The sequence below is a fragment of the Primulina tabacum genome, chromosome 4, assembly GCF_025594145.1.
Source record: "Primulina tabacum isolate GXHZ01 chromosome 4, ASM2559414v2, whole genome shotgun sequence".
NCBI lineage: Eukaryota > Viridiplantae > Streptophyta > Magnoliopsida > Lamiales > Gesneriaceae > Primulina > Primulina tabacum.
In genome coordinates this window covers 49,493,581-49,515,067 of record NC_134553.1, presented here as the reverse complement: position 1 = coordinate 49,515,067, position 21,487 = coordinate 49,493,581, and the positions used below count along the sequence as shown (strand labels likewise).

General features: G+C 38.1%; 1 protein-coding gene and 1 long non-coding RNA gene across 6 annotated transcripts; one reads left to right on the top strand and one right to left on the bottom strand.

Annotated features, from left to right (window-relative positions):
* Positions 1 to 8,922: 8,922 nt before the first annotated feature.
* LOC142543732 (SWR1-complex protein 4-like) lies at positions 8,923 to 19,885 on the top strand. Of its 4 annotated transcripts, none has more exons than XM_075651143.1 (17): positions 8,925 to 9,197; positions 9,281 to 9,370; positions 9,446 to 9,511; positions 9,597 to 9,656; positions 9,774 to 9,830; positions 10,673 to 10,802; positions 10,946 to 11,013; positions 11,212 to 11,304; positions 11,402 to 11,449; positions 11,715 to 11,885; positions 12,373 to 12,483; positions 17,976 to 18,071; positions 18,965 to 19,039; positions 19,138 to 19,198; positions 19,337 to 19,371; positions 19,474 to 19,565; positions 19,687 to 19,885. In XM_075651143.1, the coding sequence occupies exons 1-16, from the start codon at positions 9,087 to 9,089 to the stop codon at positions 19,549 to 19,551; spliced, it is 1,350 nt and encodes a 449-aa protein (XP_075507258.1). In that variant the 5' UTR covers positions 8,925 to 9,086; the 3' UTR covers positions 19,552 to 19,565; positions 19,687 to 19,885. The 4 variants fall into 4 exon arrangements, with proteins under 4 accessions (XP_075507256.1, XP_075507257.1, XP_075507258.1 ...); XM_075651144.1 differs by having other exon boundaries at positions 19,681 to 19,885; XM_075651141.1 differs by having other exon boundaries at positions 8,923 to 9,197; positions 19,337 to 19,565.
* On the bottom strand, positions 19,860 to 20,582 carry LOC142543734 (uncharacterized). Of its 2 annotated transcripts, none has more exons than XR_012819819.1 (2): positions 20,308 to 20,582; positions 19,860 to 20,247 (listed from the first exon to the last, which is right to left on the bottom strand). It is a non-coding gene; the product is annotated as an uncharacterized LOC142543734 (long non-coding RNA). The 2 variants fall into 2 exon arrangements; XR_012819818.1 differs by having other exon boundaries at positions 20,362 to 20,582.
* Between the last annotated feature and the right edge of the window lie 905 nt (positions 20,583 to 21,487).

Below are 21,487 nucleotides of genomic sequence, written 5' to 3'. Positions count from 1 at the left end.
ACACAATCAAGTCGGCATACACTAGGTGGCCATGTAGTTCAAGATCGATGTCTCTGACCACACTAGTAGCTGATAACTCTTCCCCTGATGGGACTGTCACATAATAATTCACGTCGAGCCCAATGGACTTGATGTCCAAATGATTAGCGAACATCTCCGAGATAAAGGAGTGAGTGGCACATAAATATATTAGGGCCTTCGTGGCCAATCTCTTTATGAAAATATTTCCTGAGATGCGTTAGCACAATACAAAACTTATATCCCAAAATTCTAACCTTAACCTCAAGTAATGAAAGACACCAAATGTACTAAATAGCACACTAATAATCCCAAATCAGTACGAAACATGCATGGCAAAACTAAGACTGTGCTGAATTAAATAAGTTACCAGTCAACAAGGTCGTGACTGGGTCCGCCTCCTGAGCATATATGGCGAACACCCTTCCCTGAGTCACCCTTTCCTGGGTCGGCTGCATCCACTGTGGGCAGTCCTTCAACATGTGGTCACTGGCTCCACATTTAAAGCATTTGCCCGATCCCCACAAACACTGTCCCGGATGTTGGCGATTGCACTTCGAGCACATCGGGAAATTACCAGGCCTTTGAGGAGCCTTCTGCTGAGGGATAGGACACTTGCCCTTCGGCGGTCCCTGAAATGACCTCTTCCCCTGCTGTCCCTGGAAAGGTCTCTTAAACTGGGGTCGCTGCTGTTGCTGCTGTTGAGGTGCCTGATAGGGCCGCTTGCCCTATCTATCATTCTCGATGTCTCTTTGGTCCTGCTCTGCCATCAAGGCTCTAGATACGACAACGGAATAGGAAGTCGGACCAGCGACCCTCACATCACTGCGCAAGATCGGTCGTAACCCATCAATAAAATGCCTAAGCTTCTCCCGAGCATCATTTGCAATTAGGGGCACGAAGTGACACCCCCTCTCGAACTTCCACACAAACTCTGCTAAGCTGTTGTCTCCATGTCGCAGCGTCATGAACTCCCTGGTCAGTCTGGATCGTACTTCATCAGTGAAGTACTTGGAGTAGAAATGTAATGCCCGAGATTTGCATTCTATTAATCTGAGATTATCGATTTTGAACTGCTGTGTTTAAAGATGGACCATTCCGAGACCAGATTGGGTGAAGCATGTGATTTATGAATATTTTGTACAGAACTGTTGGCGCCCGAGCGGTAGAAAAGAGCCGCCCGAGCGCCAATGTTCAACAGGAACATGTTCGGACAGAAAGTCTGGTGCCCGAGCGGTAGTTTGTGACCGTCCGAGCGCCAATGCATATCAAGACAAGTGATCGGGCAGAACATTCCGCGCCCGGACGGTAATTCTCGACCGCCCGAGCGCCGCCTGAAAGGTGTGAAAATAAGACACGTTTCTTGAACATGCAAGTAGGATATATATATATACATATATATGTCATTCTTCAGAAAAGAAGAAAGGTAAGGAACGAGAAAAGCTTCAGGAAAGTAGAAGAAAATCCTTAAGCCTTTATATTTCGATCTGTCCGTCTGATTTTTAATCCGACTTCAGTACCATGTTTTTATCGATGAGAGCTTCAACTGGACGTAAGTTTTATTACGTTTTGATATGATTTGAAATTATGATACTGTCAGAATCGGATATGATTCATATATGGTGTTCTCGACATGTTAGACATCGTATAATCGAAACCGGATTGAAGAACAGATACAGTATGGAATTGTTATTATTTTTAGAGTTTATTTGATTGAGATTGATATCAGATTTGTGTTGTGTCGATTATGAGTTGTGGTAATTGATATCTGTTGATATTGTATTGACAGAGATATTCAGATTGTTCCGTTATGCCGTTGATTTTAAGTTAGATTCAGATTGATCAGATTCGGTATTGAATTAAGCAGTATATTGATATTGTACTTCTTGATATTGTCATTGCCAGATTGAGTATTGACAGACTTCGAATTCCAGACTTGAACGTTGTCAGAACTGCAACTAAAGAAAGGTATAAGTCAATGTCGAACCGGGAGAATGACTCGAGTGTGAAATACTTGAGTTTCCCTAAACAACATACTGATTGTGATTGTGTACATTGATTTGGACTAATATGCTTGTTCTATTGATTTATAGGAAGCATGTATTAGACGATTGGTCTTGTGACAGAAGGGTCAAATGGTGATGGAATCGTCACTGACCCATTGCACATTGTCACCGAATAGTGATTGGCGGAGGTTGCCAAAGTTTGTGACTGATAGGTCAAGACACTGGATGTTTGGTTTATATCGATGTTTGATTAGAGGTGGATTTACTTCTTTTACTGAAATTCGATATAGTATGCCAACATCTGGAAACCGGGATCCCTAGACTAGGAATGAGTCTAGTATGAGATATAGAGTCAGGAGTTGATTAACAGATTTATATTGAATTATGTTTTCAGATTTTGATATATATTACTGATATTTGTTCCATGCTTTATATTGATTATATGATTGCATGTATCGTTGATTTATACTGGGATGTGATTCTCACCGGGGTTATCCGGCTGTTGTCGTGTTTGTATGTGTGCATGGCAACAGGTGGGACAGGATCAGGGTCGAGGAGATGAAGAGAGATCGTGATTAGAGTGGAGACTACGGACTTGGATTTTAGATAGGGTTTGAACACTTGATATGTAGTTGTTAACCCTTACTTTTAAATGACTGTATACGGTACAAGACTTGTACTTTGTTTCGATGTATATATTCGAATGAATTCCATTACGTTCCGCATTTGACACTTGTATGTTAAAAAAAAAAAATTAGACCCTGTTTATTATAATTGATTTAATTATTCCCACAGACGATTAAGAAATGAATTAGCGTCCGGGTCCCCACAAGAAAACTTCTTTGAACCCATTCCACGTCAGTGTTTGCAAGTTCACTGACACTGATACACTTTCCCACCAAAGCATGGCGTCTCCTGACAGAAGGAATGTGGCACACCTGACCCTATCTGCATCCTGCAGCTCCATGAAATCAAAAATCACCTCGATGGATTTAATCCATCCCTCAGCTATCATCGGGTCAGTAGTCCCCGAGAACTCTTTCGGATCCATCCTCCTAAACCCTCTCATACACTGCCTCTGGTTTGGGCCTCGCCTCTGTGTCCACTGCAGCATTGTTCCCTGCAAACTGTGCGAAGAACTGAGTCATACCTGCAAACATCTATGCCTGCATATCTGGCGGTGGGCGAGGAGGAGTGGCCCTCTCCCCATCACAAGCCTCTCTGTCCTCATCCCTTGCTGCACTGGCAACCAAACGTCTAGGAGGCATACCGTTCTAAAATTTATCCAACACATAACCCAGCATACAATAACCTAATATCAGTGTCGTAGGATGCACAAAATTTGAACTTAAAACATGTACATGTTGAAATCGTGACTTGATGCTTACTACATGAAAGAATTTAAAACTTTAAAATTTACATACTTGAGGTGTGACTTCGTGAGCTTCTCGCAACTGGCAGAAGGCATAACCCTTTACAAGAACACCGCTCTAATACCAACTGTCACGAACCGTAATTTTTAACTACTTTAAATTTGCGGAAAAATAAAAATTTTCTTAAATAAGTATAAATTATCAAACTTTGTTAATAAATATTTGCTCGTCTAAAATATTTGGAATAAAACAACTAATAACAGTTGCGAGAAGTAAACGTTTAAAACATTGAAAACATCACTCCTTAAAATCAGAATAATTGAACATGCATAAAATCTTAAAACATGGGCGGTCCTCGGGTTTAGCCTCTTGCGCAGCCCAAGTCAGCTCATTGGTCCTCACCCCTCATCTCCTCGACATCATCCTCACCTGCATCGATTAAGTCTAGTGAGTCTACAGACTCAACATGTATAAACTGAAAGTAACAAGTAATACGTAATATAACCACATGCATCTTTAAAATAGAGCGTACATACTTGAAACTTAATCTTACATACATAAAATTGACGTGCCATCATATCATAAAACTTTTCATAAACATAATTGCATCATACATACTTGAACATGCATACATCATTTTTGCGTAGAGATATGTTTCAAAGCAAGTGACCCATACATAAATGTGCCTGATCAGACTAAACCACAGTACTGGGCTGACAGGGAGAATCCACTGCCACATACATGAGATCCCCAGTCATGCTTTACTGGGTGGATTGGTCTCTGTTCATGCTTTACCGCTTTTCAATCCTGATCTAAACCCGGTCATACTTTACCGGGGTGGAGAGGTCCTCGACCACGTTCGCCAACATCCAAACTCGTTCATAATTTGGTCACAAGACATTTAGCATACCTCAAAAACTTAAAAGTATTTTCTTTTGCACGTCGAACATACTTACTTGGCGTTGAGGGATTCGTTGGATTTCGCTTGGGGCCACTGCTGCACATACTAACATGAGTTCAAACACTTATCTTTCATAGCTTAGACGTAGGTATTCATGCTCACCACCGAATTAAATAAATAGCTTATGACATTCTAGATCAATCGGGACTTGACCTCGTTTAATTATCGTACTAAACCATGACATAGAACCCCAAAATAAATCCTCTATTTTACATTCATAACCACAAAACAAATCATATATTTTATATTCATATTTAAAAAAAAAAATATATATATATATATATATATATATATATATTTATAAAAGGGGGTACACGAACCCCGTGTAGGGGTCCGGGTAGGCACGAAAATTTCGTATTTTTGAAGGAAAAAGGACATGGAATCCGTGTCGAGGTTTGGGAAGGGGTCCGGGTACATGCTGGACATGGAAATTCACGAAAATTCACTAACTTAATGATTCATTCTTCCAACCCAAGCCTAAGGACCATGAATCAACACCTCAAGACTCATTCTAAGATGCTATTACCTTGATTAAAACCCGTACAAACACCCCAAACGTCCCCAAGCATCGACAAGCAACTTCAATACCACAATAACCCGTAATTCGACATTGTTTCGCTTCCTACGACTTCTATTACATCCCAAGCCAATCCCGACCCAAACTAACCACCAAATAACACCTAAACACATCCCATAACATATCTAAATGCAGTAACACAATCCCGGCGGTGCCCAACGAAGCCTACAACTCAAAAACTTCAAAACATGAAGAACATCATTTTCATAAGATCGCAGGTTTGAGCAATCACACAAAAACAACCATCACTCACTCGTTTTTTGTCCAAAAATTACGAATTTTATATCAAATCGAAGGTATCAAAAAGATCTACGTTTTTTATGTTGAAAATAATTTCAGAAAACGAACCGAAATTACACAGGAACCTAAATGACAGCAAAAACGTCTTTTGAGATCTAAAATGTTTCAGAAATCGATTCAATGCATAATCGCTCAAACTTTGCTCATAATAATCAAACTTTCACGCATAACATACATCAAAATATCTACTATGACAAGATCGATGCATAAAACGAAAAAATATACATACCTTTGATCTATAAAACTCACGATACGGTGAATATCGAAGCGACACGGTGCGGGAAATGATCCGGGCGACTTGAGGCACGATTTTTGCTGCTAAATCAACGAAGGATTATTGAAAGAAATTTGGAGAGGAAGATGGTGATATGGAGGCTGCTGAAAGAGAGTTTCAAGAAAACTTCTCTTCTCCTCTTACCATAATAGAGTAAAGGAATTGACCAAGTAATGTTTATGTGTGTGGTGTGTGTATACGTGAATATATGTGTGTGGGGTGTGGGGTGTTTTAATTAATTAATTAATCATGCCAATTAAAATGTTAAACCAATTATCAAGTTAATAAAATTCTAATCCCATAATAAATTTACTAAAATCCTCTAATTAAAATAAAATCCACAATTGATAAACTTTAAAAGTTTAAATATTAAAATCACCTAATATTTAAATTAGGCTTTAAAAATGTTAAAACTTCATAAATCATTTAAAAGTGCCATTTTCTTGACTTGAAATAAAATACCACATTTTAAAATTGCCAAAAATCGTCTCGGGTCTCTTTCCCTCGATCCCGCATCGAATATTCGCCTGAAACATAAACTCGAGAAAATATTTTAACGTGCATCAAATAATCATAAATAATTAAAATAATGCAATTTCATAAATCATGCATCTCTAAAATCATTTTAAACTTAAATAATTAATTTAACAAATTAAATAAATGCACGGGTTTCAAGTATACTGATTTTGGGCTCTACATTAATGGACCAGCCCTGTGGCCTGAATGCCAATTAATCCCTCCATTACCACCAATTTATAAGGAAAAAGTTGGTAGGCCATTAAAGCTGAGATGGCGACAACCTAATGAAGTTCCAGCTTCAAGACAATCAAAGCTGAAAGGTGTGAAACGAAACAACAAATGTCGGACATGTGGTGGGTTTGGACACAATCAAAGGAGTTGCAACATATCTAAAGCAAGTGGTTTAGATAGGGCAACACAAGAGAACAATGAAATGGACAGAGGTGAAACTGAAACACCACAAAATTACAATGAAATGGATATAGGTGATGTTGAGGAGTTACTTTTGTGTTATTTAAGATTCTTATTTTAATTTTTAGCATGATAATATTTAGCATTTAATAGGTGACATAGAATCTGCACCACAAACATGCAATGAAGCCGAGCTTGGTGCGACTACACAAGGCGACTCAATGTCAGATGAAAGCGAAAGATTCATATCCAATAAAATCGCAGAACGTGCTGAAGCAGCATTCAAAAAAAGAAAAAAATTGCAGGTTATCAACAATTTGTTGTGTATTTATGTTTGTTTTAAGTGAAAATAATTTTTTTACAAGTTATTCGATTTAAATGATTATTTTCAGGTAATACGACAACGAGCAACTGGAGTAACAATTAGTGGCAGCTCCAACACAATCTCATCTGTGAATGTAAGTGCAACTAAACATGTTACATTTATTTTTTTGAGTTGGAAATGTTTCAATTTTTTAATCTTTTTCTCAGGTCCATAAAGTACTAAACAAACAAACGCATGTCATTGTGAAAAGAGGAATGAACTACGTAACTGTATCAAATTTGAGAGCCTCATTGGATGATCAAAGAAAATAAACAACGATAGAATCAAGTGGAACTAGTGGTTGATGAAGTAAATGTTGATGAAAGTAGTGGTTGTGGATATGATCACAGAAAAAAAAAACACATGTTATTGTTTTGTTGGATTCTAAATTTTATGGAAGTAGTGGTTGTGGACATATTTATTTTTTGTTGAATTTTAATGGTTATGGAAGTGAATGTTGTGGTTATGAAATTAGTAGCTTTACGGAATCATTGAGTTGTTTTTCTTTTTTATCCCTGAAATTAGTGGTTGTGGACATTTTTTTTTCTTGGAATGGTACGAATCTTCTTCTTCTTTTTTTTCATGGAATGTTTCTCTACTTTTCTTAAGATTGGCCACTGGTAAATTATGCTAAGCTTCCAAGATCAATATTAAACATTGGACACAAAGAATGATTCTAGTCTTCTTGAAGCTTCCAGTATTAAACAATATTAAACATTGGACACAAAGATGAATATTAAGCTTCCAGTAAATTATGCTTGTCTTCATGAAAAAATAATGCAAATAAAAAATTGGACACAAAGAATGGCCAATCAAAGTTGCAAACACAAGATGAATATTAAACATCTTACTCAAGTCATTGTCAAAGACTAATTGTTGCATTCTTAATTCAAATCCCATAATCCAAAAAACAAACTTAGTTTCAACACAAGTGCAACATAATTGAAAATGATAGAAACACATGCATCATCACTCTCCTCCTCTTCTTTCGTTTCCTCACTTAGATGTGCCTCATTAGCTGCGCCACCAACAGAAGCAATAACTACTCTATTTATCTTCACCAAGGTGTAGAGACTCTAGTATTTCTTTGATCTCTTTAGATAACTCTTCCATTTTCAGTGCATTTTTGCGACTCTCACGTTCCAATTCCATTTGAGCATCTACTAAGTGGGCTATTCTTTCATACTCTATTGGTTTTTTACTCGAACTTGCATCACATGTTGAACTTGAACATTTTGCCTCGTTACAGTTATAAGTAGCAGCTCCAACATATTGTTTCTTCATATAATCATCGAATGATTTCAATGCCTCTTCTCTAGTCCAATAGGATTTGTGAGAAGCTCCACTGTATTTACTCACTTGCACTTGAGCCTCCGCCCAATTGTCGTAAACACCGGGTTTTCGTCCAACAAATACGACATATGTTTTCCTCTACATTAAATAAGAATTTTCAAATTTCAACAAAAAATTCATACAAAAACTCAGGGAAAGTTACAAAATACACACTAAATTAGTAATAAAATAATAATGCTAGTAATCTGTTGAAAAATTTATCAAAATTCAAAAATTAAATTTAACTAAGTAGGATAATTCCAAAAAACTACACCAAATAAAATAAATCCAAGCATTATAATTATGCTACCAAGATGTGCCTAACAAATTAGAAAAATAGTGCTAAACCACCTTCGAAATTTATACTCCAAAATGTATATATATATATATATATAAAATAAGAATGCTACGAACATACTAATCGAGAACCTACAGCAAAATCATGGAAAATAATTAAAAGCCTTTACCATGGCAGATGTTGTAGTAGATTGAATCTGGAATTGCTAAATTTTCTTCCAGTTCGCCGTGGGTTTCGTAGGGGCTGAATTCTTTGATTTGGGGATTTAGGGTTGTCGTAGGGGCTGCCAGTAAAATGATTTGGGGAGTAATCGACTGCCTTTAAAAAGAATAGATCACGTGAGATGCACATGATGTGGGTCAGCGTTAATTTTGAAGTCAACATAACGACAGGAACCAATTAAGAAAGATTTGGAAAACTTGAAAAATTACTTAAGCAGCAAAAAATGGAGAGGTACGGTCCCCAAAGTTTCTCCTTTTAACTTAAATTTTTTACTTTTGTCATGTTTTGCCCGATTCCGCTGAATTTCATGTTCACAATGGTTACGACTTACGAGGGATAAAATCAGCGGGTTATTGGGCAGGGTTCAGTTTAGGTCTCGCGTTCTTCATCAGTGTCGAGTCCAATTCCAAGAAACTCGTGGGTTTCAAGCGATGGATGCCAAAGACATCTTGGGGTTGTCCAAGAGTGCATTGCCATCACAAGAAAAGAAGTCCAAGGCTCCCAGAGAATCTCAGAGAAAGCCTGATGGCATTTCGCGCGAGGTTTCTTTCGATTTTTGTTTTCTTCTTACACTGGAATGTTATGTGTTTTCAGCTGTTGAATGGAATGGAATGCAATGCCGTAGGTTTACGCTCTTACAGGGGGGCTGGCGCCTTTGATGCCCGCAGTTGATTTTAATCAATTGAAAAGAAAAGCGCAATCCGAAAACGAGAAGGTTCACGTGTGTTCTGTTCTAGACATAAGTTTCTTAGTTTTTTAAATTTATTTATATGCTTTTAGTTTTCTTCAGATCACATGGCAATGGCTTCCTTTTACGAATTCTGCCAGAAAAGACAACTTGCCGCTCTATCATTGGGTGTGTTTCACTTGATAGTAGGATCGACTTTCGGAATTTTACTACTTGCGGGACTGTTGTAGTATTTGCTGTTTTTTATTCATAGGTTAGAGTTGTGAATGGTGTCCCACCAACGGGTGATTATTCATTTTCAAAGTTCAATAAGGTACGCCAAAACATTCTATTTTCCACATGATAAACATCTCCCAACAGATAAATTTGGCCTCTGACTCTCTGTTCATATATTCATCAACTGACTTTTCCGAACTGTGATGTCTCCCAGTCGGTTGATGTAATAAAGTACACTGATGAGGAGTACGAGAAGTGCTTGACCGATCCTGTAAGGATTTAGATTTGACTTTTCACGTGTTCATCTTTTTCAATAATTCATAAACTGCATAATATTATGGTTCTTTAATTATGGACCAAATGGCTGCTCTTTTGTATTTGGTTCAGATTTTAGATCAATGAATCAATTTGTAATTATTGTCGACCTACCTCTTTTGATTCAGTTTGTGAAAATCATAATATATTTAAGCTATTCTGAGAAACTACACCGATTAGTTAGGAAACTCACTGATTATTTGTGATTCCGATAACATAGTTTCACTTTTTGATATGAAAATTTCAATATAAGTAGCATGTGTAATGTTGTTCAAGGTATTTTTTGTAAGATTAACTGAGTATGCAATACTCTGCTATATTAAGAATATAATACTCCTTCGGTTCATCCACCCAGTATTGAAAGTTCTAATTTAAATGGGCGGAAAGTTTTTGATTTGTACAACTGTACCCTCAGATACAGTAGGTGCGGTCGTTGATATTTAATTGCAGCATCATACCTTTCGGGTATGGATAATTTTTAAAAAAATATTTGTTTAGAAATTAACTTCGTTTGTGGAGAACCAAAGCAGTAAACTGACTCAATTTGGGAGGTAGTAATAAATTAATTATCAATAACATTAAATATACATTCTTTTGCCTACAATCTAGAATGAGGCATACTCATTCTGTTTGGACCTCACGTTGAAGGTAGGTGTTTTTGAATATTCAATTAACTAATGGCCCTAACTATTTGGTGTTACTGAAAGAATGAGATTAAATATGATCGGTACTTGAGCTTTTGTTGTAATGAGGTGACTCAAATGCAGCTTCTTGTTATCTTACTTTACGTTGCATTAGGCTTGGACTAAGGAAGAGACAGACCAATTATTTGATATGTGTGAGCGGTTTGATCTTCGCTTCATTGTGATAGCTGATAGGTTCCCTTCATCAAAGACTGTGGAGGAATTGAAGAATCGATATTACAGTGGTATTTTACTGTTTTACATAATTGATATCACTGTTGGATAACCTGAAGGGAGCATTTAAATATGGAGCAACTGATCATTTTGCTTTTTAATCATATGATCTTTAACAAGTTTCTGATGCTTATCTTGCATTTCATTCGTACAGTATCTCGAGCTATTATGATTGCTAGGGCTCCATCTCTTGGTGATGTTGCGGGGCATTCTCTTGTTAAGGTCTATAGCCTTTCTTGTATCCCTGCACCCCTATTACAGAGTTACTCTACCACTCTCTTGCTTTGTGTAAATGTATGATCATCCAACATTTGTTTTGTTGGGTTTTCATTGTTAGAGTAAGTGCATGTTTAGCATTTTAGGCTCATAGTTAACACTTGTATCATGCTCTGCGTGAAACGTCGGCCTTTCCAATGATAGGAGCCTTACAACAAGTCCCAAGAAATTGAGCGGAAGCGTGCATTGTCTTTGGTACTCTCTCACACGAAGCAGCAAGAGCGGAGAGATGTTGAGGTGAATTTTGGTTTTATATCTCGGTGACAAAGTAATGATCCTACAAGTATTAGTTTATCTTTTCCGAGTGCTTGCTCTCAGCTTTTGGCATCTTTAGGTTCTTGCTGAAGCGAAGAGAATATCTGAGGCACGGAAGACAATAAAGGTTAGACCCTCACCCCCTCATTTACAGAAGAATATCTAAATCACAAATATTAAATATTAAGGATAGTAGGATTCCATGTAAGTTTTGTACGAAATCATCATCATCATTTGTTCGATTGATCTTAAGCCTTCATAAGTTTTAATGTAAATCAGCCACAGAACTCCGGGATCAGATCTACCAATTATTAGCCATTCGAATTGCCTGCCTTTCCCATCCTTTATTTGTTATTTACTATATTTTAGGTGATTTCATTCTTGTTCTTCAGGCTTCCAGAGAGCCAGAATTGCCAGTTATTTCAGATACTGGACTGGTTGGTACTGATATGGCTACTGCTGCTGCTGATAACATTTCCCCTTCTATGGATCCCCTGTTTCCCTCTTCTGTGGTCACAAATCCAGTGGCAGAAATCGCTACAGTTATCTCTTCTCTTCGCTTGGTATGCTTGAATAAGATTAAAGTTCATTATCATCTTCCTGTTGTTATCTTTTTGGTGGCATTCTTTTAGCTGCTTAAGTTATTGATGCCTATAACTTTTCCTGCTCCACGTTTTTTTCTGATCCAAAATTGTTGTGGTAGCGCTCTGGTCTCGCTTTTCATGTTAGTTGTTTACCTGGTTGATCGGTACTTGTAAGATAGGTGCCCATGAGACCATAATTCACTCATGAATGCTGGAATTCTTTCTCTCTTTTTTCTATTTCGTGACATAGCACTGGACAACAGTTTCTAATGCAAGGGGATTATTGGGATTTTCATTTTTTCTTTTAGTTTTCTTGTTATTTTGATTTCTGGCTGGGGATCTTTAATTAGTTTCTCCCTGCAATTATCCTGGATTTTTTAGGTTCACGGTTGTTCTTTTACATTTGGATGCCATCCCTTAGGAAGATTTTTTTTCTTCTAGTTTTACCGATTAATAAAATATGCAGATGCGTGTGTACTTAAGATCATATGCACATGAGCAAATGGTTCAAGCTGCAAGTTCATCGGCAGGACTTAGGACTATTAAGCGGGTCGAGCAGACTTTGCAGGATCTTGGGGTTTGCTTTCTTCTTCTTGGACACTAGCACATTTCTATGCGCTTTTTCTGTTATAGTTTGTTGTAAATGTTTTAGGTAGTGGACATGTGATATGGGCTTATCTTTTTTGTTATTTGCTCACAAGTTGGAAAACATTCTCTGGAAGAACATACCTTTTAACTTGTTAAAGGGCAAGATTTCTGAGTTTTTTATGACTAAATGTGTGAATTTTGTGAATTTGGCTGAATGAATATTTTATTCCTCAAACATGGTATTTATACAAAAATAATCGGTAATTAGAAAGATGGTAGAGATCACTACCAAATCTCTAATTAAAATAAAAGATTTTACTAATCCTATTTCTATTAGGCTCAGAATCCGGATTTCGGATTTAGCACCTTTTCCTATTATAGAATACATAAAATCCTAATATAGAATGAATAAATAAAATCCTAATATAGAATGAATAAAATAAAATCCTAAATACAAATCTGACTAGGAAAAAATAATAGTAATTCTAACACTCCCCCTCAAGTTGATGCATAGATGTCGATCATGCGCAACTTGGATTTAAATGAGTCAAACTGAGGTCGATGAAGATTTTTCGTAAGAATGTCAGCAAGTTGACCATCGGACGGGACGTACGGAATACAAATTTCCCCGGTGTCAATCTTTTCTTTGATAAAATGACGATCAATCTCGATATGTTTAGTCCGGTCATGTTGGACTGGATTATGAGCAATGCTGATAGCAGCCTTATTATCACAGAATAACCGGAGAGGAGTAGTGAAGGACAGATGCAACTCCTGAAGTAGAATCTGTAGCCACAATAGTTCACACACACTGTTAGTCATAGCTCGATATTCTGCCTCCGCGCTACTGCGGGCAACAACAGATTGTTTCTTGCTCTTCCAGGTGACCAAATTTCCCCAAACAAAAGTGCAGTAACCCGACGTGGAGTGGCAATCATGAACCGAACCTGCCCAGTCCGCATCAGTATAGGCCGACACATTCCAAGAGGAATTCTTGCGAAAATGAAGGCCCGAACCCGGAGTACCCTTAAGGTAATGGAGAATGCGAAAAACAGCCTGAAGATGGTGTTCATAAGGGTCATGCATGAATTGACTGACTACATTCACGGCGTGAGCAATATCGGGGCGAGTATGTGCAAGGTAAATGAGGCGGCCTACCAAATGTTGGTACCGAGACTTGTCCACGGGAACAGCGTTAGGAACGTCGCACGATTTCTCATTAGGATCCATTGGAACAGTAACAGGTTTGCAATGTAGGAGACCTGTGTCGCGAAGTAAGTCGAGAACATACTTGGTTTGGGACAGAGCAATCCCTTCAGATGAGCGTGCGACCTCCATTCCCAAAAAATAACGTAGCGGTCCCAAGTCCTTCATAACAAAGGTAGAACTGAGAATTCCTTTAAGCCTTGCTAACTCCGGAAGATCACTGCCGGTAAGAACAATATCATCGACATACACAATCAAAATCGAAACCAGACCCTGAGAAGAGTGCTTAAAAAACATGGTGTGGTCCGATTGAGCCTGAGAATAACCATGGGTAGTGATGACTGATGTAAACTTCCCAAACCAAGCCCGAGGAGACTGTTTAAGGCCATAAATAGCCTTACGAAGGCGACAAACATGACCCGGAGGAGAGTCTGCAAGGAAGCCCGGAGGGAGCTTCATATAAACTTCTTCTTCAAGCTCACCGTTTAGGAAAGCATTCTTGACATCAAGCTGATAAAGAGGCCAATCAAGGTTAACGGCAAGTGAGAGTAGAACACGGACAGTGTTAAGCTTAGCCACCGGGGCAAAGGTCTCCTCGTAATCCACCCCATAAGTTTGGGTATAACCTTTGGCAACTAACCGAGCCTTGAAGCGCTCTATTGAACCGTCGGAATGATATTTGATTGTAAAAATCCAGCGGCAGCCAACCGCACGCCCCCCGCGGGTAACACACCCACTTCCCACGTATGATTAGTAGTCAAGGCATCCATCTCCGACATAACAGCCTCCTTGCATTTCGGATCCTCCATGGCCTCATCGATAGAGGTAGGGACACGGGTAGTCTGTATAGCAGAGGCAAAGGCTCGATAGGAAGTGGAAAGGTGAGCAAAGGAAATAAAATTATTCATGGGGTATAAAGGTGTCCTGGTACAAGCCCGCGTCGGTTTTCGCAGAGCAATCGGAACATCCAAATCAGTAAAGACCGGGTTAGGTAAGGGAGAAGATGTATTACCTGGATCGTCGGTCGAAGTGGAATCAGGCAGTGGTAGAGGAGTGGCATGACCTGAAGGATCGGCAGGAGGGCGGCGCCGGGAATAGACCTGAAGAACCGGGGCCTGGTCAGAGGGCAGGGGCGACACCGAAGAAGGTGGAGTTACGAGGGGAGTGGGTAATGGTATGGTAATAGGGTCGGGAAGGTCACACTCCCCCTGAGATGTAACCGAGTCATAGTAAGGAATGTTTTCAAAGAACGAAACATCCATGCTAACAAAAGATTTGTTAGTGATGGGATTATAACATCGATAGCCCTTTTGCGTAGGAGCATAACCTAAAAAAATGCATTTTATTGCTCTTGGATCGAACTTGGAGCGAGTGGGGGATGTATTATGGACAAAGGCAGTACAACCGAAAACTTTAGGGTCGACGGAGGTAAAAGAGCGGTTCTAGCGGGAAGTAGGATTGAAATAATGTAAAAGGAGTTTTAAAGCGAAGGACTTTGGATGGTAGCCGATTAATCAAATAGGCAGCGGTTAACACGGCATCGTTCCAAAAACGAGTAGGAACTTTAGATTGGAACATGAGGGAGCGGGCAACCTCAAGTAAATGGCGATTTTTCCTCTCTGCGACACCATTTTGTTGGGGGGTATCGGGACAAGAGCTGTGGTGAAGAATTCCGTGAGAGATAAGGTATTCCCCCAGGATGGAATTAAAGTATTCACGACCGTTATCAGTCCGTAGGACTTGAATATCGGTATGAAATTGAGTTTTGACAAAGGAGTGGAAATTTTTAAATGTGAGGGCTGCCTCAGATTTATCTTTAAGAATAAATACCCAGCAAAATCGAGTATGATCATCAATTAATGTTAAAAACCATCTTTTATTGGTATAACTCGGGACCCGAGATGGACCCCATAAATCACTGTGTATAAGGGAAAATGGAGCAGAAGGTGTATATGGATGTGGGGGATAGTGAACACGATGGTGCTTTGCCAATTGACATATATCACATTGAAAAGAAGACGGATTTTTATTTGTAAACAAAGAAGGGTACAAATGTTTTAAATAATGAAAGCTCGGATGACCTAATCGAAAATGTAAAAGTTTAATTGGACAAATATTAGAAAAAGAAAAAAAGCCTAAGTGTAAAGGCCGATTTTTAATGGGACCAGCGCCGTCTTCTTGGTGAAAGATGTAGAGGTCATCCACTCGTCTAGCATTGCCAATCATCCTCCCCGAACGACGGTCCTGAAAAACACAGACATTAGGGGAAAAGTGTAAGGAGCAATCTAGATCAGCGGTTAATTTACTGACGGATAGTAAATTGCAATGTAAATTAGGGACATGTAAAACAGAGGTAAGGGTTAAGGTGAGTGAGATAGTAATGGAGCCTTTGCCAGCAATGGAAGAAAAAGAGCCATCTGCAACCTTGACTTTATCCCGACCCGAACAGGGAGTATAAGAAGAAAACAACTAGGAACATCCCGTCATGTGATCGGTGGCACCGGAGTCTATAAACCATGGCCGATGGTGTAAGAGCGAAGCTAAAGCTCGAGGGATGTTACCTTGACGAACATGGGAAGTCGATGAGGAAGCAGGAGTAGGCTTGAGGAGACTCAGCAATTGATGAATTTGATCAGCGGAAAAAATCGTAGGAGCAGGGGCAGAAGACCTTGGAGAGGTTGTAGTAGCCACAGCGACACCTTTTCCGGCAGTCTTCGAGCTCGATGGTAACTTTGGGGGCTTGCCATGTAGGGCCCAACACTTCTCCCGAGTGTGCCACGGTTTATGACAGTAATCACACTCAAAATAGTCAGATTTGCCCGATTTCCAGGAGTCATTGGTTCGAACTTTGGCTGGGGCAGGGGCCTGGGTGGCCATGGCAGAGGGCTCGAAAGAGGCGACTTCGGAGCCGAGCATGACCGTACGGCGGCTTTCTTCACGACGAACCTCGGGGAAGACCTCCCGCGGAGTCGGGATAGGATCCCGGCCAAGTATCCTACCACGAACCTCATCGAGATCCTTATTAAGGCCAGCAAGGAATTGAAAGACACGGTGTTTCTCGATCAATTTGAGGAACCGAGCATGATCCGCAGAGCACTTCCATTCAAAGTCATAGTACAGATCGCATTCCATCTACAAGGCCATGAGATCGTTGAAATATTGAGTGGCAGATTTGGATCCTTGCTTAGCATCCCGCATCTTAGTAGTCACCTCATAGAGTTGAGCCGAGTTCCCAACATCTGAATACGTATCCTTGACAGCGTCCCACAAAGCTCGTGCTGAAGGTAGAAACAAATAGGAGCGACCAATAGAGGGCTCCATGGAATTGATCAACCACGACATACCATGGAATTCTCAATCTCCCAGGCATTGTAGGACGGGTCGGTTTTGGCAGGTTCAGTCGTGGTACCATTGAGGTGGCCAATTTTTCCTCGTCCTTTGATGAACAAGGTGACCGATTGGGACCACTGCAGAAAGTTGGTACCATTAAGCTTATGGGTAGTGATCAAAAAATTGGTGGAAATTTCATTCTGGTTAAGATTGGTGGAAGAGTGGCCTCCACCAGTGGGTTTTGTGGTAGATTCACCATCAATTGTAGTGTTCGGGGAAGATGACTCAGCCATAAAGCTTCCAAAGAAAAATTCCGGGTAGCTCATAATAGAAGAGCAATCGGAAAAGAAGAAAGGTTTAAAGTATCGGATCGATTATAGCTCTGATACCATGTGAATTTTGTGAATTTGGCTGAATGAATATTTTATTCCTCAAACATGGTATTTATACAAGAATAATCGGTAATTAGAAAGATGGTATAGATCACTACCAAATCTCTAATTAAAATAAAAGATTCTACTAATCCTATTTCTATTAGGCTTAGAATCCGGATTTCGGATTTAGCACCTTTTCCTATTATAGAATAAATAAAATCCTAATATAGAATGAATAAATAAAATCCTAAATACAAATCTGACTAGAAAAAAATAATAGTAATTCTAACAAAATGTTATACGTGAAGATCTGTGATCGAAGAGCTTATTTACTTTTTAAGGGGAAATGATATGTGGAAGGTTCAAATTCTATTTGTACGTTAATAGACCCATTCAATTTTCTGTCTTAAAATTGTCAGTGATATGGACTTTGATTGTTCATTCTTTTACATGAAATTTGGAATGATAATAACGATTAATTTCTTAAAAAATATATATGTTGACTAATTTTAACAGTTCCTGCTAACTGTATTTATTCCACTGTATGGTTGAATCATCTGTTCCTTTCTAGGTGAATTTAAAACCGAGGGTTCCCACAAAGGCGGTGTGCTCAGAGCATCTCGAACTAAGAAAGGAAATATTGACTCTATTGAATATTCAGAAACAGGTTATTAGTTTTCCCATCGTTTACATGTATCTTTTGTGGGTTTTAAATTTTGTTTGCTCACTTAAGCATATCATGTCTGATATAATATCACATCTGCCCAATATTACCATGATATAGGATGTATTCATTTTGGTGTCTTATTCTTTGGTCAAGTTATTTTCTGTCTAGATAGTTTCACGTGGATCAGTGTTCTAAAAGGCAGTGTCCTAAAAGGCAGCGCGGTTGCTCACCGCCTCGATTTTTAGAAGCTGCCTGGGCGACCATCTAATATAATATATAGAATTTTTTTGTTTTTTAATTTCTTAAAAATTATTGTTTGATATATTTTTCAATCAATTTGTATCGTATAAAAAGGAAGAATATGTCATTGATTTTGAGTTTGAATCCGATATAGATGAATTATTGGAGAAATACAGATATAAACAAGAAACATTAGATATTTAGGTATAAAAAAATCGCTTAGGCGGTAGGCGGTGGGTGGGTGGCCGCCCACCTACCGTTTTTTAGAATACTGATGTGGATTATGGATTTTCTGCTCTTCCAAACCGTTACATAATATTTATGTGATTAGGGGATGCGATAAAAATCATTGTCGAACATTTTGCAAAAATGTTTGCCTGGAGGTGTCTCTTGTGACAACAGCTGGTCGTAGTTTCACATCATTGTTTGTTCTCAGAGGTGCAAAACTTAAATAACATTCAAGCATGGACAGGTTGTGGATGGATTTCTTTAGAAAAATTCTTAACAGATGCTCATGTTTTTGGTTCGAAGTTGCAAAATCTTGCTCCATCATTGAAGAAGTTCTTCCCATGTCTTTTGACATTGGTCATCTTAATTTAATTATATGTTGGCACTATACTTTTTCATAACCTTCCATCTTTTCCAATTATCAGTTGCAGTACAAGGAAGCAGAAGGGTCATCATATCGTGATGGTGCATATGCTGAAACTCCTGGTACACCACCTAAGGTTGGAATTTAAACTCATTTGCTCTGTATATGTAATTTACCTTTCCTTTCTACTTCTGACAATGACCAAGCAATGACGTAATGTTATAACATAAACAGCGTTCACAGCGAGCTGCGGAGCTTGATAGAACCTTTGCACCTGATCCTACAAGTTTTGTAGGTAATATTAACATATAGTGAACTTTAAAATTCCACCCCTATTTCGTCGTCTAACTGTTTGATTTTTGTGGTGTGTGTTGTTGCCTCCATGTTTTAATGATCATGGTACGTTTCTAACTTTGGATTTGGTTAATTTTAGGTGAAAGATTTGGCAAAAGGGATCAAAAGCGTAAGGTATACTTTTTTTTTTTACGGTTTTTGTCATTCGTTTTTGTCTCTTCACAAATCGGTAGCAAAGTTGGTGATACTGGCATTTATTTATTTTGTAATCTGAAGGGGTCTGGGCGATTAGCTGAAGCTCCATCATCACCTGCTCAATCCAAAAGGCCAAGGAAGTTCAAGGCCTCAGATTAATAGTATATGTAAATGTGAGTCATTCACTGGACCATTATCTATAGTTATGTTTACATAACTATCAGTTTGATGTATGCGTGAGTACAATGTTTATTTGTATCTTTTTCTAAGTGTATTTATATTTGGTAGTTGCAGGATGATGATTGGGGGGACAACAGCGGGCTTTTGATGATGAGTGCATAATTGGCGGGGAGGCAGCACCAAAAAATGTAGTCTGATACTACCAGACATATGTAGGAAAATGTATTATATTTATTGTTAGAATAATGACACCGAATGAAACTAGGTGGTGTAACGAACATTGAGAATGTCTGGAAATCTCTCTTTGATGGCAGCTTGAATTCCAGATCCAATGGTTGGGGAGGGGGGTGTGCAACATACTTGACAATACAGTGCCCATCGACAATGTATATTATTTGTACACTTCCCCCATGGTTGTTGATAGCCGGCCTCAGAATGTCCAGATGAGCGTTCACCGACTGCAAAGGACCGAACTCGTCGATCAAACAACAAATTAATTCGAAGATTTATACAAACCAATAAACAAACTGACATCTACGGTTACGGAGGTCGCCTTGCCCTGGGATCCGTCTACTTGGGAAATATCCTTGATGGCGTCCCCAAAATTTTCCTTGAGAACCCTTCCAACGCCCATTTTCATGGTGGTGGTGGAGCTATGACAGCTTCCACAAGACCCTCTTCCATTAAACAGATGAGATGATATATAATCGAGAACAAAAGAAAAGAAAAAGGCACCTCGAAGCTTGAGCGAAACGATGCCATCATCAACGGATACAACATCGATGTTACCACCGTCTGCGATGAGGTAGGGGCGAACATCGATGAGAACCTTGTCCACGTTTTCTGCGTTGAGCTAAAATCTCTTGGCTGATTTTGTCGAGAACCTGAATTTGAATTTGAATTTGAATTTGAGAGAGAGCGGTGAAAATGATGATTGAATTATGGAGTTTGGTCAAACAAAGGATTTAGAGATTATGATCTGAGAGTGCAAGTCAGCCTCAAGGACGTCATTATCGTTTGCTGCTAATAATAATAATAATAATATTATTATTATTATTATATTATTATTATTAATTATAAAATGACTATTCAAATCAGCCCCAAGTTTCTTGTTCAAAATAAAAAAAGAAGACCAGACAGTAATTCTTAGCACAATAAACTTGTTTTTTATGTAATATAATTATTATTTAATAAGAAAATTTTAGATTATTTTGTAATATCTATATATATAAAAGCAGAGTTTTTGCCAAAAATATTAATTTCCCGCCAAATGTCATTTCTAAAAAAAGAAAGATTTATCATAAATATTGACATATGTGTACTGCAATAAATGATCACTTCAATTATTGTTTGCATTGATTATATCAATTCATTTAATTCAATTTTGAATTTAATTAATTTTTATATTAATTCAAATGTAATTTATGTTTTTTATTTTTTGCTCAAATTAAAACTAAACTCTATTGAAAACATAAATTATATTAAAAATTTTGCTATTAATTATATCAATCAGTTTAATTAAAAACTGTATAAATAAATTTAAAATACAAATGATTGCAATGTTCAGTGTCACTCATGAGGTAAATCATTCAAAAATAAATTTTTCTATTTTATGTAATTTCCTGCCCAGATTACTTGCTAAAAAAGAAATACGATATTTAATTTTTTTTAAAAATAAAATTTGTTGAGTGTTAAAAGTTATCACTATAACAAGGTTTTTCAATGAACATTAATTTACCATTTAATAATCATAAATTTTTTTTATCCCAAATTATTATTTCGAAATTACCTTAATTGAAAGAATTAATGTGTTGTAGTTTTCTTCCAAAACCATATGTATATTGTATATCTTGAATTGTCTTATTAAAAATTCAAATAAGAGAGCACAAAAAAAATTAAAAAAGATAGATTCAAA

What these genes read in the sequence shown, in the direction of transcription:
- LOC142543732 (XM_075651141.1), top strand. Translation starts at nt 9,087, where the DNA reads ATGGATGCCAAAGACATCTTGGGGTTGTCCAAGAGTGCATTGCCATCA. An exon ending in CGCAATCCGAAAACGAGAAG is followed by an intron (nt 9,371 to 9,445) that starts GTTCACGTGTGT and finishes AGTTTTCTTCAG; the next exon opens with ATCACATGGCAATGGCTTCC. An exon ending in GAAGAATCGATATTACAGTG is followed by an intron (nt 10,803 to 10,945) that starts GTATTTTACTGT and finishes TCATTCGTACAG; the next exon opens with TATCTCGAGCTATTATGATT.